Below are 17,035 nucleotides of genomic sequence, written 5' to 3' on the forward strand. Positions count from 1 at the left end.
AAAAAAAAAAAAAAAACAACTCATGGCCTTTTGTCCCTAAGGCCTTAGCATTTTTTGAAATCTTAAATTATCCAGTAACTATGACTCTTTCCACTGTTGTCTCTAAGATCCAAGCGTACAATTCTGTGACACCAAATTTAACTCTTCATTATTCTTAATCCATGTTTAATGCGTATCTAGAAAATTATCTTGGAGTAATACATCAACCAATCAAACTATTTTAGTTTATTTGAAATTAGTTAAGAAGTAAGAGGTCACTAATAATTAACTTTCATTTTGACATATTTGAGCATTTTTCTAGGGAGATCAAGAAAGACTCCCATTAAAATAATTTCTTTAAAAGATTATTGGAGAATTAAGATGCCCACACATTTCACACCATTAAAACCCCCTGAAGTGGACAAATTAAGATTGACTGTAGTAGGTACTAGGTGAAAACTTTTCCTATTGTTACAGCACTTGTAATAAAAGTCAACAGTGAAATGTTTTTTACTGCACAAAATGTTCTTTTCTTTAACTTCGGAAGAATATATCTAATGTTAAAATAAGGACAAGGTATTTGTTCTCCAGTAGAGCTTTATAATGTCTTCTATAAGGTGATTATGGCAAATCATTAGAGTTTGGAAAGGTTACCTCTGACTCAGACCTGGTAGGCTGCAACATTACTGCTCTCAATAGTTAGAGTCAATAAATTGCTCAGACTGAGTAAATGAACCGTTACCCATGTATACTACTGGGAATGTCAAAAGCACTGACAGCTAGGACTTGCTAATAATTTTCAGCTTGATATGTGTAGACCTTCATTTTTTAATAATTTAAGAAGATCAAGAACAGCAAGTTTGATCCAAAAGGACTATTGTTCTATTCCAACTGCCAGAAAGGCAACTCAGAAGTTCCAGTGAATAATAAGTATCAATAATGATCACTTTTAATAAAAAGTACAAACTCAAACTTTGATTCTTAATATATTATTGTTGAAAATGTCATCTACATTTACTTAATGAAGTATTAACTTTATTTCTTATTCATAGTATATTTATCATGGCTTCTACATTATGCTTTTACCAAATATATATTGCAGGGAATCTACATGTATAGATCTCCATGCTATCAGTGTTTTATTACTTCTGCAACACTGTTTCCTCCATCTTATATCTACCCCAAAAAGCAGAAGTCAAAGGTCCCTAACTTGAAGCAGGAACAGTCCCACTAGAGCTGCTGAAATGCTTTACAAAGACAAGTCTGCTAAGCCCTTTCTCTACAATCCTACAATTCATGGGCCATGGTTTTTCCAAGGAGCTCTCATCAGAAACAAACCACTGAGAGCAACACAACAATACAGAGGTAGGCTCATCAAGCAAGAAATTTACTACAAGGTATTTTGAGGCCAAAACATTTTTAAAGTTGACATTAACAAATATTTAGAAAGATTAGAATCAGAGGACCAAAAAATATTCCAGTTCTAACAGTTACTATCCATCAAAATAAACTGTCTCAGACCAGAGAGAGGGGGGGGGCTACCTCCAGACTATTGCTTGCTCTCCAAAAGAAAGAGAAAGGTGTGTACAGAACAGAATTATTTTCACAATAGATTTAAAACAGTCTTCCTGAAAAGCATCCCTGCTTTTAGTACTCAATGAAGTTGAACAGAGATTGGTGGCTAACTCTTTGAAAGCTGCTCAGCCCATCCCCTTATTATAAAAAGAGAATGGAAAAGATTAACCAAGTTCTATGAGATTATATCATATGCCATAATAAAATGAAATGGAAAATGTTTGAAAACTTTTCATTCATATCTTGTATTTGTACCATTTGTTTAATTAAACACATACTGCGGGAGGCAGTCCATATAAAAATTAGGGTTTGTTACATAGCTAGAAGTATAACACACGCTTAGTGAATTAATTATTTTGTTTATTCAATTTTCTACCCCTAATAATTTTTTCAACATATTTTAGTGAATGACTCTGCTCATTAAAGAAGAACTATACAGCAATGACTAAAATAAAGCTTAGAACTCTGTGATGTTAAGAGAATTTAGCATCATCTGGAACGTGAGTCTCTGGGCATGCCTGTGAAACCTCTGATGGCTGAAAAGGACACGACAATGGCTCACCCCTTCCCCACAGAAAGAAGCTCAGTGCTGCTTATTCTTTGCTTTTAGCTGAGTGGATTTAACACTTCTGACTTAGGAAAAGTAAAATAATAAGTTCATATTTCAATGTCAGTATTTGTAATAGTGTACTACAGAAAACAAATACATTCCTATTACAGCACTTTCCCCATCCTAATATTTCACCAAACCAAAAGCTTTATTTAAGTTTAACATTTGATATACATTTATGTATGGTATTTTAAAGCCCTTGTAAATTGATAATATAGATTTTTTTAATGAAACACACATTATCAAAGATCTTGAATACTCATGGACCTGAATTTGTACTAAATTTGTACAAAAGACACGAGAGATCATTTAAGTAAATGACCTCAGAGAGCTGGAGAGACAACCCAGTGCTTAGGAACACTGGTTGTTCTTCCGGAGGACCTAGGTTTATTGTGGGAATTCATTCAGCCAATAGCCATTTGTGTGCTGGCCCATTAGGGTGTGGTTTGAGGTACTCTAAGTGCAGACAGAAAACATGCAAGCTCTCTCTTGGCTGGTAGTCAGAGTTCGGTTTGCAGCTTCCAGTAACCACAGAGGATAGCGACGCTAATGTGAGCTTTTTCCCAAAATAAATAAACAAACAAACAAACAAATAAATAAATACTTTTATCTTTTTTCCTGGGTTCTTGTGGACCTCCTTAAAAACGCCTACATAGGTTCAATTCCCAGCACCCACATGGCATTTCACAATTGCCTATAAATCCTTCTCCAGGAGATCTGATACTCTCACAGTATCTCTCTCATACATGCAGGTAAAATACTAATGCACATAAAATAAAAAAAATAATAATAGTAAAAGTAAAAGTCATTTTTTAAAAAAGGAAAGAAAATGGCCTCAAACTAGCACTGGTGTATATCTGGTGAAAGGCACCGCAGAGAAGGCTAGTGAAGCGGCTCAGCGGGTAAAGTACCAACAGGTATGGGAACCTAAGTTCAAAACCCCAGAATCTCCGTAGATGCCAAGAGCAGCAGTGTACATTTGTGACCTGGATCCTGGGGCAGAAGAGCAGGATTCAAGAAGCTCAGTGCTCAGCAACTCCAGCTGACTCTTCAGTCAGTAAGAGCCCATCAGCCTGCAGCCACGACTACGGGACACTCTCTTCCCCTGTGACCTTCCAAGTCTCATTTACAAGTTTTCCTTTTGTTTTGATTTTTATTCCTGCCTCTGTGAAAATTTAGATAACAACATCTACTTGTCATGGTTTAAAAAGAGAACTTGCTAGATGTGGTAGTTATGGTTGAAACAGGGTGATTCCTTGAGCTCAGGACTTCAAATCAAGTCTATACAACAAGACCCCATTTCAAAGAAAAAAAAATACATCATTAAAAATGAGAGTTTATAACAAAGGTATTTGGCATACAATGCCAAATAACTATTGTTACAGTATCAGTGATATGATCACTAGACAAATTCCATGTTTTCTGCATTCCTATCTATTTCCACTGTCTCCAAACTTAAATTAGTTTGGCAAATATACCTTTTTTCCCCAAGGAGACAGAAGAAAAAAAATTGAAAAGTTTAGACTATAAGTCATGAAAGCAATCTCTAACATGTCTGGTATGGTATCTACAATCAGACTTGAACAAAAGTAACCGTCTACAGAAGCACTCAATCCCCACGGGGAATATGATCACTTAGACATTTAAGCAATAATATTATTTCCTATTCTATATCCCAGAAACAAAAAAAAAAAAAAAGGCAATTTCCACTAAGTAATGACTGGAATACAGAAGTAAAATCTTTAAAAATTGTAACAGATAAAATGAAAAGTTGATTAAAACTGCACAGCTTAAGACACAATCAAAACCCACTGCCTTCAAAAGATGATAAAGAATCAAAAACATATTAACATGAACCCCAAAAATGCTCATTTTAAAAATTCAAGGACAAAGTAAAGGAGGTTGGGAAAGTCAACTAGTTCTATTTCAGCTGAAGAATCATTAATTTCAACCCTGATTTGTATATAATATTAGGCAACATGAAGGAATAGAAAAAATTTGCCTTGATTAGTGCCACATCAATGGCCCCAACGTGCTTGTCATGTCTGATAAAGATGGCATAATACTTCAAAATCATAGCTTAAAATGTTAGTGTTTTAGGACTAGAGAGATGTGTCAGCAGTTAAGACTTGTTCTTCCAGAGGCTCCAAGCTTAGACCCAGCACTCACAGTGTAACTCAAAACCACCTGTTATTCCAGTTCCAGGGGAACCTGTTGAGGGAGGTCCTCCCGCTCCTCCAGCCTATAGCCGCTGAGATACCAGCCCATTGGGGCGTGGTCTCTCTCCCTTTAAAAAAGCGGCCACTTCACTTCCTGCTCCACCGGCAACAAGACTCCCTTCCTGGTTGCGCAGAGGGCTGGGACGGTGATCTGTAAGTTTTTTCCCCTTTAAATAAATACCACCCTATTAATCATAATTCCAAACTGGTGTGGCATTGTTTGTGACGTACGCCTTCAGGAACCAATGGCCTCTTCTGGCCGCCATGGGACCCACACACCCATGTGCTCACAGAAGCATGTGCATGTATGTATACTATTCTGGCCCAGAGTAAAGAGGGGGCCATATCTGGCGATGAAAAGCTTGCATTTTACAGTATGATAGAAGCAGAATTTTAGATCATAATTAGAAACCATAAACTATTACCTATTATCTAAATCACAAAGCTGTGCCTGCTCTATCATTTCAAATTATTAATAGTAAATCATTTATGCTCCTGGTTACAAAAATTCAATAATATCTTTCAACCAAATAATTCGCCAGGCAGTGGTGGCGCATGCCTTTAATCCCAGCACTTGGGAGGCAGAGGCAGGCGGATCTCTGTGAGTTTGAGACCAGCCTGGTCTACAAGAGCTAGTTCCAGGACAGGCTCCAAAACCACAGAGAAACCCTGTCTCGAAAAACCAAAAAAAAAAAAAAATAATAATAATAATAATAATTCTTATACAGCTTCAAAATGCCAATTTTCTACAAGTAAACCTAAAAAGGAATTCAAACAATCTGTTACTATTCAATAGCGGTAGACAATGACAATGACAGGGAGAGCGTGACCATGATCAACATGACTATTCTGTTGGATTATTTGACAAAATAAAACAAAACCTTTAAAATATATAGTATTTAGACAGGTCAAGAAAGAAAATAAATTTTCTTTGTGACAACAGAAACAAAGGTCCCTAACAAAATATCTATTATTAACTAGAATCCAGCACTCTAACAAGGAAAAGAACCATGCTTATGTAAAGGCTTTTCCACAGGTATAAACTAAGTTAATACTAGGGTAGAAATCAGTCAATATATTGTTATCAACAGACGAGAGTGATCACCTTAATAATTACAAAAAAAAAACATGACAAAATCTGTCATCCATTTATGGTAAAAAAAAAATTATTACTAGACTAGGAATCAAATGGAACTTTCCCATAAAACAAAACAATTGGAAGCAAACATCAGATACCAGGGTAAAATCTGAATGTTTCTCTCATCTAAGATCAAGAACAACATTTTGGTATCTATCCTTAACTCTCCCATTCTTAAGGGCCTAATCAATTACAATCAGGCAAGAAAATGAAACAAAAGATGTACAGAAGGTAAAAATTATTGTTATTATTTTGGTGTTCACAAATAAAGGTGATTACAAAGAAGACTTCAAAGAAGTACCAAGGAAAATAATGTCACTAGAATAGGTCAGTTTAAAATAACTGATACACAAAACCAAATTGTATTTCTGTATAGTGGCCAGAAAAAAATTACAAACTGAAATTTTTTAAGTTTCATGTAAAATAGTACAGAAAAAATACCAAATAATAAAAGACTAATTTAACAAAATAAGGAAACCTAAAAAAAAATAAGTGAAGATTATCATATTAATAGAATCAAAAGACTCGGAATTGAGGTGTCAATTGGCTCCAAACAGATTTAAAACCTCAATGCAGTGTTAATGAAGACACCACAGGCTTTGTGTACAAATCAAATAGCTAATTTTAAAACCTATGAAAATGTAATGGCACCAAAAAAGCCAACATGTATTGTTATGGATGAATGCTCTTGTACACTGTAAAGATTTGTCACTCGTATTGGTGCAATACTGATTAGTCAATAGCCAGGCAGAAAGTATAGGTGGGGCAACCAGACTAGGAGAATTCTGAGAAGAGAAAAGGGAGACACACAGTAGTCATCCAGAGGCAAAGGAAGCAAGAGAGAATGCCTTACTGAGAAAAGGTACCAAGCTACGTGGCTAAACATAGGTAAGAATTATGGGTCAATTTAAGTTGTAAGAGGTAGCTAGTAACAATAGGTAGCCTGAACAATAGGCCAGACAGTTTATAATTAACATAAGCCTCTGTGTGTTTGAGACTGAATGGCTGTGGGACCAGGCATGACAAAAAACATCCATCTACAATGTATAGTGGAGAAAAGGATACCAAATTGAAAAACAGAAAGTAATTTGACTTCAGGTTTACCATAAAGCTACTACAATCATGACAGATGTCATTAGTCAAAATAAAACACAGAAGAAATCACAACACATACACACACCCAGTGTCTTTCAACTGATTTCAACAAGGAGTCAAGGTAATTCAATGGAAAAAAGGCATCATCTTTCCTAAGAAAGGTAAGGAATCTATTGAATACCGATAAACAAGAACCAAAAAGTTTAAGTTGGCCCCTGACTTAGATCCATTCACAAAAACTAAGTTGAAATAAATTTTAGTTCTTAATAAAAGGCTAAATCTCTAAGAGTTCTGAAAGAAAATATAGTACAAGAGTTTCATAACATTCTATTGACCACAAACTTAACAGATATGATACTTATAAATTATAAAAGATAATAAACACTTCAAACTTGAACACTTCTGCTCTTTGTAAGACATAACTGAAAGAAAATACTAGCAAAACACATCTAATGAGGGATATGTATATAAAATACATAAACAACCCAGTCAAATAAGCAATACAATTTCTTAACAAGCCAAAGATAGATGTTTTATCACACAAAACATAAAGGCAGCAAATATGGGGTGAGAGGACATCCACCATTAGTCATCACAAGGGGAACACCATAAAAATTTAATAGACTTGGCTATGTAGCTGAATTTAAAAACAAGCAATATTGAGTTTTAAAGACTCACAAATGTTCAAACAAACCCATCTTGTAAGTAACTGTAGAGCTTCTCTCCAAGAAAAACACACTTACTTGCCTTACGTCCTGATGTGTGTCTACCCCACTAGTTTACATACATTCCAAAGAAAGGAAAAAAGGTTGTGCAAACATAGCTTTTGTCATAATTCCAAAAAATTGTGAACAATGCCCACTGATAAACATCTTGCAAATCCTCACACTATGAAGTAGAGCTCAGCAACTAAAAGGAACAAGGGACTGGTGACTACAGTCAAGCACACACATGATCCTACAAACTCTATGGTTCTATCTACAAGTCATCATGAAAACTACAAAAGTTAAATCAGAGGTTAGGAACAGAATGCAGTAACTTAATACAAAGGGGAAGAAGCAATGTTTTAATGATGAACAGTTTCACTCTAGATTGTTAGAATTATTAAAACCTTTTTTTTCAAGCCAAGATGTAGTTCGTAAGAGATTTTTTTACTATCTATTACATAAATTTACCTTTTTAGAAAGGTGTTTTATAGACAGTGTGCTGTACAAATCTTTCTGATGACTTTCAATCCAGTCAAGCTGACAATCAACATCAATCATCACACTGTCTTAATAGATTAGAATAAAATCCAACGCCTTATTCTTATTTCATTTACTTGAAGTAATCACAGACTTTAAATAGCTTAATTTAAAGAATAGGTCAGTATGGGATTTTGCTCCACACTATATAATCAGCACCTACTTCACAGGGTATTCAGGAAATAAATGACATGCTTTTTTATAAACCATCCCTCTCGATAGTCAGTCTCAATAAGGCTATCAGCCACTTTGTATCTCTAGTTACTTTAGGAAACACTTTCCAAAGTTTCATGGTTCAAAATGAGGTACTAGCTGTAACTTGCGATTTTTAGAAACACTCTACGATGAGTAAGAGTCAGGCTGAATTTTTCACTCAATTCTTTCAGGAGCTCACCAAAAGTAATGAGAAATTTCTACTTAAGATACTAACTTGGTTCTCAAAATCAAGTATCTCATTAAAAATAAGTTTTATGGACTGGGGAGATGACTCAGTGATTATGAGCACTGGATGGTCTTCCAAGGGACCCAGGTTCAATGGTAGCTCACAACTGTCTGCAACTCGAGTTCCAAGGGATCTAATGCCCTGATATAGACATGCATGCAGGCAAAACACTAATGCACATAAAATAAAAAGACAGGTAGATGATAGGTAGGTAGGTAGATAATTTCATGGGACTAGAGAATCAGTGGCTAAGAACACTTGTTACCCTCACAGATAACCCATGTTCAGTTCCCAGCAACCAACTAATGGCTAACGACCATCCCTGACTCCAGTTCCAAGTTCTTCTGGCTTCCACAATACCACATACATGAAATGCTAACACACATGCAGGCAAAACACTCGTGCGCATAAAATAGGTAATCTTTAAACAAATCAATTCATTTCATATTCAGAAAGATGAAATACTAATAGCCAACAGCTCTTGGAGAGAGAAAACAGCTTCCTTCAGTGGTAAGGTCCCAGGTAGGTAGCCTTTGCTCTAGAGGACAGATCTACACCCACAAGCATGCAGGAAACTCCAAAATGATTTGGTCGGTTATATATAAGAAGGAGAAAACAGATGATATGGAGATAGATACAGACACAGGTGCATGTAGTGATATTTCATTTGTATTTTAATAAAGCTTGCCTGAAGATCAGAACACAAAACAACTACACTAGTCAGCCATACAGGCCAGGCAGAGGTGACACAAACCGTTAATTCCAGCAGCCACACTAGTTAAGTCATAGAGGCCTGGAGGTGGTGGTGCACGCCTTTAATACTAGCACTAGAGAGGAATATAAGGCGGGATGAGACAGGAACTCGCTCTCTTTCAGTCTGAAGATTTCATAGAGGTAAAAACTCTCTAGTGGTTTGGCTGCTTTGCTTTTCTAATCTTCAGGTTGAACCCCAATCTATCCCTGGGCTTTTATTATTCGTGTTACAGATGTAGATATAAATAGACAGAAAGATTCACACACACACACAGAGACACAGATATATCATCGAGAGAGGCCATAATTATACATGCATAGACATGAAGCAATGAAGGGGTGAATCTGATCGAAATAAAAATGGACTTACAGCCGGGCGGTGGTGGCGCACGCCTTTAATCCCAGCACTCGGGAGGCAGAGGCAGGCGGATCTCTGTGAGTTCAAGACCAGCCTGGTCTACAGAGCTAGTTCCAGGACAGGCTCCAAAGCCACAGAGAAACCCTGTCTCGAAAAACCAAACAAAAAAAAAAAATGGACTTACATATGAAGAAATAATTTTTTTAAAGTGCACGTAATTACAACTGCTGTTCATACTAACGTGGTCCATCGAGAGACTGGATGGTGACTCATAGTGAAGGATTATCACAATGTGACAATAACCCTCACTGCCCTTCATGTCACAATCTTTACTACAATCACTTTCAAAACATGGCAGTAAAAACCATTAAAAAAGACTGACAACCTCAAGCTTTGAAGTTAGGAAGAGTATGAGAATTCTTTGACACTTTTCCTGTATTTAAACACAAACAGAAATGAAGAGTACACAACGCAGACACTCACCCTAAGCTCCTCTTAGTTGTTCTTCTCATGACTTTGCAAAGACTACAATCAGCACAGAGTAGAGAGGCAAGAGAAGACTCCATTTGGAGTAAACTTACCGACAATGCTTGATTCTCTTTAAGATCCAACCCAAACACATCACGCCGCTTCACTGTGAGGAAATCAGCATCGGGCCCATCTTCCTCATCATCATCCCTCACTAAGAACTGCACAGGACCTTCCTTGGCATCCTCCTGTGCCTCTTCAATTTTGAGAACGGATTCAGTACGAGGCTCTCCTGCTTTTCCCAGCTGCTCTTCCATTTCTTCATCTTCTGTGTCTTCGCTCTGTTCTTCACTCTCACCACTGGCCAACCTGGATTCTGTCTCTTCTAGTTGCTTTCCACTTTTGTGAAGGATGGACATTTTCTCACTGAAATAAGCTCGAAATTCTTCTACTTCGTCATTGCTGAGGGAGGGAACCCTGGGCTCAATTGTTTCAGTGACTTGATTCCTTACCACTCCTGTGTTGGGCTGCTTCTCCATCTTTTGAAGAAATCTTATCCGTGGAGCAACAGCAAGACCAAGAGACCTTCAGGAATGAAGAGAACAAAGGTAATTATTTCATTATAGTGATAGTATGTGGATAGAAACACAACTTTTAAAAAGCAAAGGTTAAGCTAGGCGTGGTAGCATACCCCTTTACTCTTATTAAACCCAGTACTCAGGAAGCTGAGGCAGACATATCTCTGTGAGTTAGAGGACAGTTCCAGGTCTGCCAAGGCTCCATAGTGAAACAAAGCCTCCAAATAAACAAATAATTAAATGGCAGCTTTATCTACTATTTTCCCCTATATAATTCATAATAGAAACTGCAAAGTTCATTATTGAAAACCACAAACTCAGAAACAGAGCTAAGGTTCAAAATGCATAGCTCTGTCATTTAGTAGTTGTATAATCTAAAGAATATTCAATTCTCAAGAAAGTTTTCATATCTGAAAAATGTAATGATTGAGAATTCCTACCTAATAGAGTTGTGATAAAGTTAATAAACATCCAATACAGTGAAAATAATAGGCAACTGTGGCAGTCATTTCTATCATTGCTGCCGTCATGATATGAAGGGTGAGACAATGAGTTTATATATATACAGAGGATTTCTAATAATGCAGTACAGGGACATGGTTTTCAGAAACTAAAACCTGAATTCCTTGAAGACAAGAGTATATATGCACATGCAATTCTATCAATGAATGAAATGACCTCCATACATTGGCCACTCAAAGTATTTCCCTAGTATATTTTTAAACTTCTATCTTATAAACATGGCAAATGCTTTAGTTATCAAAGGCTTCTAAAGGAAAACCTACACCTCAAGAAAATTATACATCTGAGTATCAACATAAACTAGGAGCAAAGTCAAACTATAATGATAACTCAAACTTAACATAACTATTTGCCTTGTATAAACATCACCAAAAGCAAGTCCTCAACAACAAACAGGACATTTACTAGTTTGATGCAACAAGACAGCTGCTATATATATATATGACCCTGCAGTATTCAAAACCTATGCCCATCATTTGTGAATATTGCAGCAACCAGAAAAAACACGCTGAACTACACATAAAATACAACAGTAGCTAAAAACCCAAATCTTTGCATCATATTTAAAAATGATGAAACTAGGAACTAGTAAATAAGCATAAGGAAACAAAAGCATGTTTTCCGTGGCACAGGATTTTTCCCATTTAATACTAAAATAGTAATGCTATCTAATAAAGGGGGTTTACAACTCACAGATCATATAATATTAAATGTAGAATCTAACAGAATAGAAAACAGCAGCTTACCTAAGTCAAATTTTTTGTTATGAGAAAATGGAAAGGATATAAATATTCTCATGTATGAAATCCTCAAATAAAATATTTTTTAAATTTTCTTTGTTAAACTCAATTTAGAAGTAAAGGCATTCAAATTCCTAGAAAACAAGCCAAGCATTCAGACTTTGCCTAAAGCATGTTTTATCTTGGAAACCTAAGATAAACATTAAGCTAGCTATAATAAAGCTCAAGGGTACTTAAAAGATTTGGTCAATGCATTTCCCATAGATAGGACTCCAACAAAGAGGGAGTTTAAAAGTTAAAAGGTTATTTTCGTTTTTTGTGATCTCACAACTATTCCAACAAAACCAGTTAGTCCTTCCATACATTCAGCAACCTGAGTCACTAAATCTTGCAACATCTTGCAACAGTAACGGAAAGTGTCCATAAGAGATAAAGACTGAAAAAATAAACAAAACTTATAAATATGAACCTCCTGACAATGAGAACTAAAATACTGGTTAACTTCCAAGAGTTAATCTACTATACTTCTCTGCAGATTTTCAACAGACTGTTCTGAGGTGAAGAGCAGACTCTTAGAGGAAACCCTAGGAGCAATCCCCTCCAGCTTTGTTACAGCTGCTATCAATACTTACAGTGCATATTCAGTAATAGGTAACTTGCTCACATTAAATACTTCTTTATCCTTCATAAGATATACCGAACGTATGTAGGAGACAAAGCACTGTAAAATAAAAAATTAAGAATTAGCCTAAACCAATAGAAAACTAAGAGAGAATGCAGTAGTAGTTGTTGTCCGCCTCGGCAGGTTAATCAGTCTAGGGGTTGTAACCCGCCTGGCAGTTCAGTAATTCCAGGGTCCCGGAGAGGTACTATCTGAAAGATAATGGGCGAGAGAGAGGAAGGAAGCCAAGCGGGGTTCTTGTCAAAGCCTCCGTTTATTAGAGACAGGGTTACAGCGTATATAGGATGAGGAGTTTGGGGGGGGCTGCAGGGGTCTGGACTCTTGCGGCTCATGCTGGTCACGTAGGCCAGGAGGTTACGTTTGGTCAGGTCACGTAGGCCAGGAGTTCACAGGTTGACACACCTAGTTTTCTAGATAGTTTGGAATGTGGGGCGGGTTCTGCAAACAGATAGCTCTCTATTAACAGATAACTGGGTGTGGGGTAGGCTCTGTCAATAGAACAGTTCTCAATACAATTGGGGGTGTGGGGTTCTCTGCAGACTCCCCAGGGCGATGGTTCCTGTAATAATTTTGGGGGGAAATTGGCTCTTGACAAGTAGTGAAAAAATACAAACTAGATCAACCAACTCTAATTTACATACACAGAAAAATAAACCGCTACAACTATAATATTAGGAAAGATTTTGCATTTTATTCCAACACAATACAAAATATTACGTAGCTGTGCATGGTGGTGCACTGCCTGCAATTCCATCACTTGGGAGGTAGAGACAGACATTGGGAATTCAAGGCCAACCAGGGCTACATAAAATTTTACCTCAAATGAGAAAATCCTCAACTTCCCAAAAAGCTACTGAATATTAATTAGCACTACTTAATTATAATGAAGTGCAATGAAATAACACAGGCAATAGAATAATACAGATAGAGTATCTGTACTGATTACATGGTATTAACTGAGCAAAAGTCAGCATTTTTCTAAATTGAAATTTTCTCATCTATCAAAAATACAACAGTAACAACTAAGTGTTATGATAATGAGAAATCCATATAGAACACCCAAAATATCTTCTGAAATATAGCAGATGCATATAAATGTTTTTTGTTGATAATACTACTGTAATAGTCAAAAAATAATTTTTTCAACAAAATAAAATTTCACTATAAGTGAGTCAAATTTTGACAGAACGGCAGTTTTCCCTTTTATATTGATTTCAAATAATTTACCATCATCCTGGAAATTTTTACTTCTACTTTTTTTAAATAAAGCTATGCTCATGACACCGCTATGTCATCCTGATCCTATCAGTTTGTGAAACAAATAGATAATAAAATCCATCTCAGCAAGTACTTTTACTTTAACAATAATTTGTGAAGGGCTAGGGAGATGGCACAGTCAATAAAGAACTGACCATAGAAGCTTGAGAACTGGAGTCTGAATGCCCGGCATCCACATTAAAAAGCTGGCATGCAGAATGTGCCTGTAATCCCAGCACTGGGAAGCCAGGAACATGCAGGATCCCTGCAACATGCAGCCCAGTTAGTCCAAGCCTAGGTACAGTAAGAGACTTTTTACTAACTAATAAGGTTAGAGAATGATTGAAGAAGACATCCATAACTGACCTCTGGCCTCCACACATATGTCCATACACATGTATGCATACCTACACAGACACATGCACACAAAGAATACATACAATACACATACAAAAATTTTATAAAGTATATTTAATCCTTCTGTCCATATTTCTTAAACTTCATATTTTCTTCTGTGTCTCTACATTCAAACCAATCTTTTCTATCCAACTAATCTTCCAACAAACCATTTTCTGTCTCCAAAGGCATTAACAATGAATGGTGCTGGTTCAAAGGTATCTCCTCTGCAGTCACTCACAAGAAATAATACCACGTGCTTATAGGTTTTGTTCCATCAAGATTAATCAAAAGCTAGAAAGTCATTTTTCTGAAACCAGATAGCATGATGGTGCTGGGCAAAGAGCCATTCTGCTCAACCATGTGTGACACCAATAAGACACATCATCTATTTCAGCATGCTAATCTATTTCTAGATGGCTAATATTCTACATGCTTAAACCAGTGAAACTACATCTTTTCAGCATTTTCTATCTCCTGAACCAATAAACAAATAACCTGCCAGTCATGTAGTAAATCACAACACTATCAGCGTTTTCAGCATCATGTGGTTTTTAATCCCTAACATTTCTCCTCACAAATAACTGATCTGAAGATTGATTAGTCTTACTTGACCATTCCAGAATGTGCACACATTTCAAAATGTCAGATGTACATCATAATAAAATGTCAGTGTAGGCAATTTCTTACTGAGACTTTTTTAGTTCAGAAAAGCTATTCAAGAATATTAAGTTATATTAATAGGTTCAAATTTCATTACTGGAGATAATTTGCTAAAATTCTATGCCACCAAGAAATTCAGCTTAGTAAAGACAATATTAATCTCTCCACCAGAAAAAGCAATCAGAACTTATAATAATTTCATTGAAAAAATAAGTTAAGTTTATCAAGTATACTAGACACCAGGCTGCTTCAAACTTAAAAATCATCTTAGAACTTTCCCTGTGTCTCTAATAAAATTAAACACAGGTAAATTTAAGAAATATTTTTAATTAAGGCAAATTTTAAGAAATACTTTTTAAAATTAAGAATTAATTTTAGGATTAAAGAAGTAAAAATTTCACTGTTTAAACCTTTTATCTATGACCATGCAACACTGATTATATAAACTCATTCTAAAAAAAAACACTGGATTCAAAGTTGACTTACCCTTTGAGCTCTTTCTTTTAAATCTTGATCTTGGGCTAAAAATGACTCTAGCTTTTTCTGAACATCAATAAGTTTTTCTGGATTGATTCTTTTTAATAAAAAAAATAAATAAAAATGGTTAAACTAAAAAAAATCTCAATTTTGAAAACAGAAATAATAGACAGCATTTTCAATTTGACTTTTGAGTGTTTAACATTATTTCTCATCTAAGAGACACCTTTTGTTTTTCTAATTTCAAACTGATTATTACATTACTCCAACACTAGAGTAGCAACAGGGAAATAATAAGAGTAGATGAAGTTGTTTTTCCTTTATTAATAGAGAAATTTTTCAAAACACACAAAGCTACTCACCTCAAAACTTAATATGTGGTCAATTTTTATCTTCTATATTCTCAACCAGCTCTTTCTGAATCTAACAGTTCAAATTACTTTTAGACAAATCAAACTATTTTTTAATGTCTCCAATACAAGTAAGACTCTGATGGATTCCACTATGCCCAATGTACACATCCTCAATGAAAGGAGATTATGTTTCTTGAAATGAAAGAACCACCCACAAAATGATTTCATTCAAGAGGTATTACCCTTTCAAACCTTCAATGCTCCTTGAAACTAAGAAGTTCTCCTTTCTCTTATTTTTCTCTGCTACATTCTGCAAAACTGTTTCAATATAAATAGTATTTTTGAAGGTGTCAGAGCTGGGGAGATGACTCGGCTGGTAAAGTGCCTGCCATGTATGCATAAGGATCTAAGTTCAGCTCTTCGGAGGCACTGTAGTATGTGTCTGCAACCTCAGCCCTTTGGGGGAGGATGGAGATAAACTGAAGACAGGTAGAACCCTGCCCGTCATTAGGTAGGCTGCCAGACTAGCCAGAGTGATGAGCAGCAGGTTCAGAGCGAGAGACTGTCTCAAAAGACAAAGATGGAGTATGGTAATTCAGGAAAGACAGCAAACTGAACCTCGCGCCTCCACGAAACAGAGACACATGTACGGGCACGCATGCACATGTACACTACACATATACACAACATTAACAACACAAGCACAAACAAATTTTTTTTTAATATTTTCAAGAAGAAGTCAACTAAAGTCAGAGGTGGTGGTAAATGCCAATGATATCAGCATTTGGGAAGTGGAGACCACCTAAGCTACACACACAGGACATTTGAAGGTAGCCTGGGATACATTGAGACCCTATCTCAATCAATCAATGAAGTAATCATTCAACCAATAAATAATTCTTTACCACTACTATGTTTGTTTTAACATTCAATAGATAAATTAATAACCTATCACTTCCATATATATATATATATATACATATATATATATATACAAAGGTAAGTAATAAAAACAAGTTACTTATAAACTATAAATAAAAAATTGTAACATCTCTTAAAAAAATGAAGGTTAGACTTAACATTAGCCTTAGCAGAAGTGCGAATCTTCCAGTTTCCCCCCTAAAATTAAGAACAAAGCAGGGGGTGCTGGAGAGAAGGCTCAGCAGTTAACAGAGCAATAGCCACTCTTCCAGAGGACCTGGGTTCAATTCTCAACACCCACATGGCAGCTCACAACTTTCTGTAGCTCCAGATCCAGGTGATCTGACACCCTCTTTTGGCTCCCTCCAGCACCAGAAATACAGAACAAAGGACATACATGAAAGCAAACAGCCATACACATAAAATGACAAGGAAATAAAAAAAGCAGGGAACTCTGCTTTTCAATGTAGTAAATCGAAGAAGAAGAAGAAGAAGAAGAAGAAGAAGAAGAAGAAGAAGAAGAAGAAGAAGAAGAAGAAGAAGAAGAAGAAGAAGAAGAAGAAGA

At 36.0% G+C, this 17,035-nt stretch overlaps 1 protein-coding gene across 2 annotated transcripts in view; it reads right to left on the minus strand.

The window, feature by feature from the left end:
• Ddx10 (DEAD-box helicase 10) overlaps window positions 1–17,035 on the minus strand; it is a 156,599-nt gene that overhangs the window by 107,249 nt on the left and 32,315 nt on the right. For both annotated transcript variants that reach the window (XM_005347348.3, XM_013346110.2), the window contains exons 11-13: window positions 15,206–15,293; window positions 12,354–12,442; window positions 9,995–10,466 (exon numbers count right to left, since the gene is read on the minus strand). In XM_005347348.3, the coding sequence (XP_005347405.1) occupies window positions 9,995–10,466; window positions 12,354–12,442; window positions 15,206–15,293 (649 nt within the window). The remainder of the gene's footprint in view (window positions 1–9,994; window positions 10,467–12,353; window positions 12,443–15,205; window positions 15,294–17,035) is intronic.

The sequence above is a fragment of the Microtus ochrogaster genome, chromosome 5 (assembly GCF_000317375.1).
Source record: "Microtus ochrogaster isolate Prairie Vole_2 chromosome 5, MicOch1.0, whole genome shotgun sequence".
In the NCBI taxonomy this organism is placed as follows: domain Eukaryota; kingdom Metazoa; phylum Chordata; class Mammalia; order Rodentia; family Cricetidae; genus Microtus; species Microtus ochrogaster.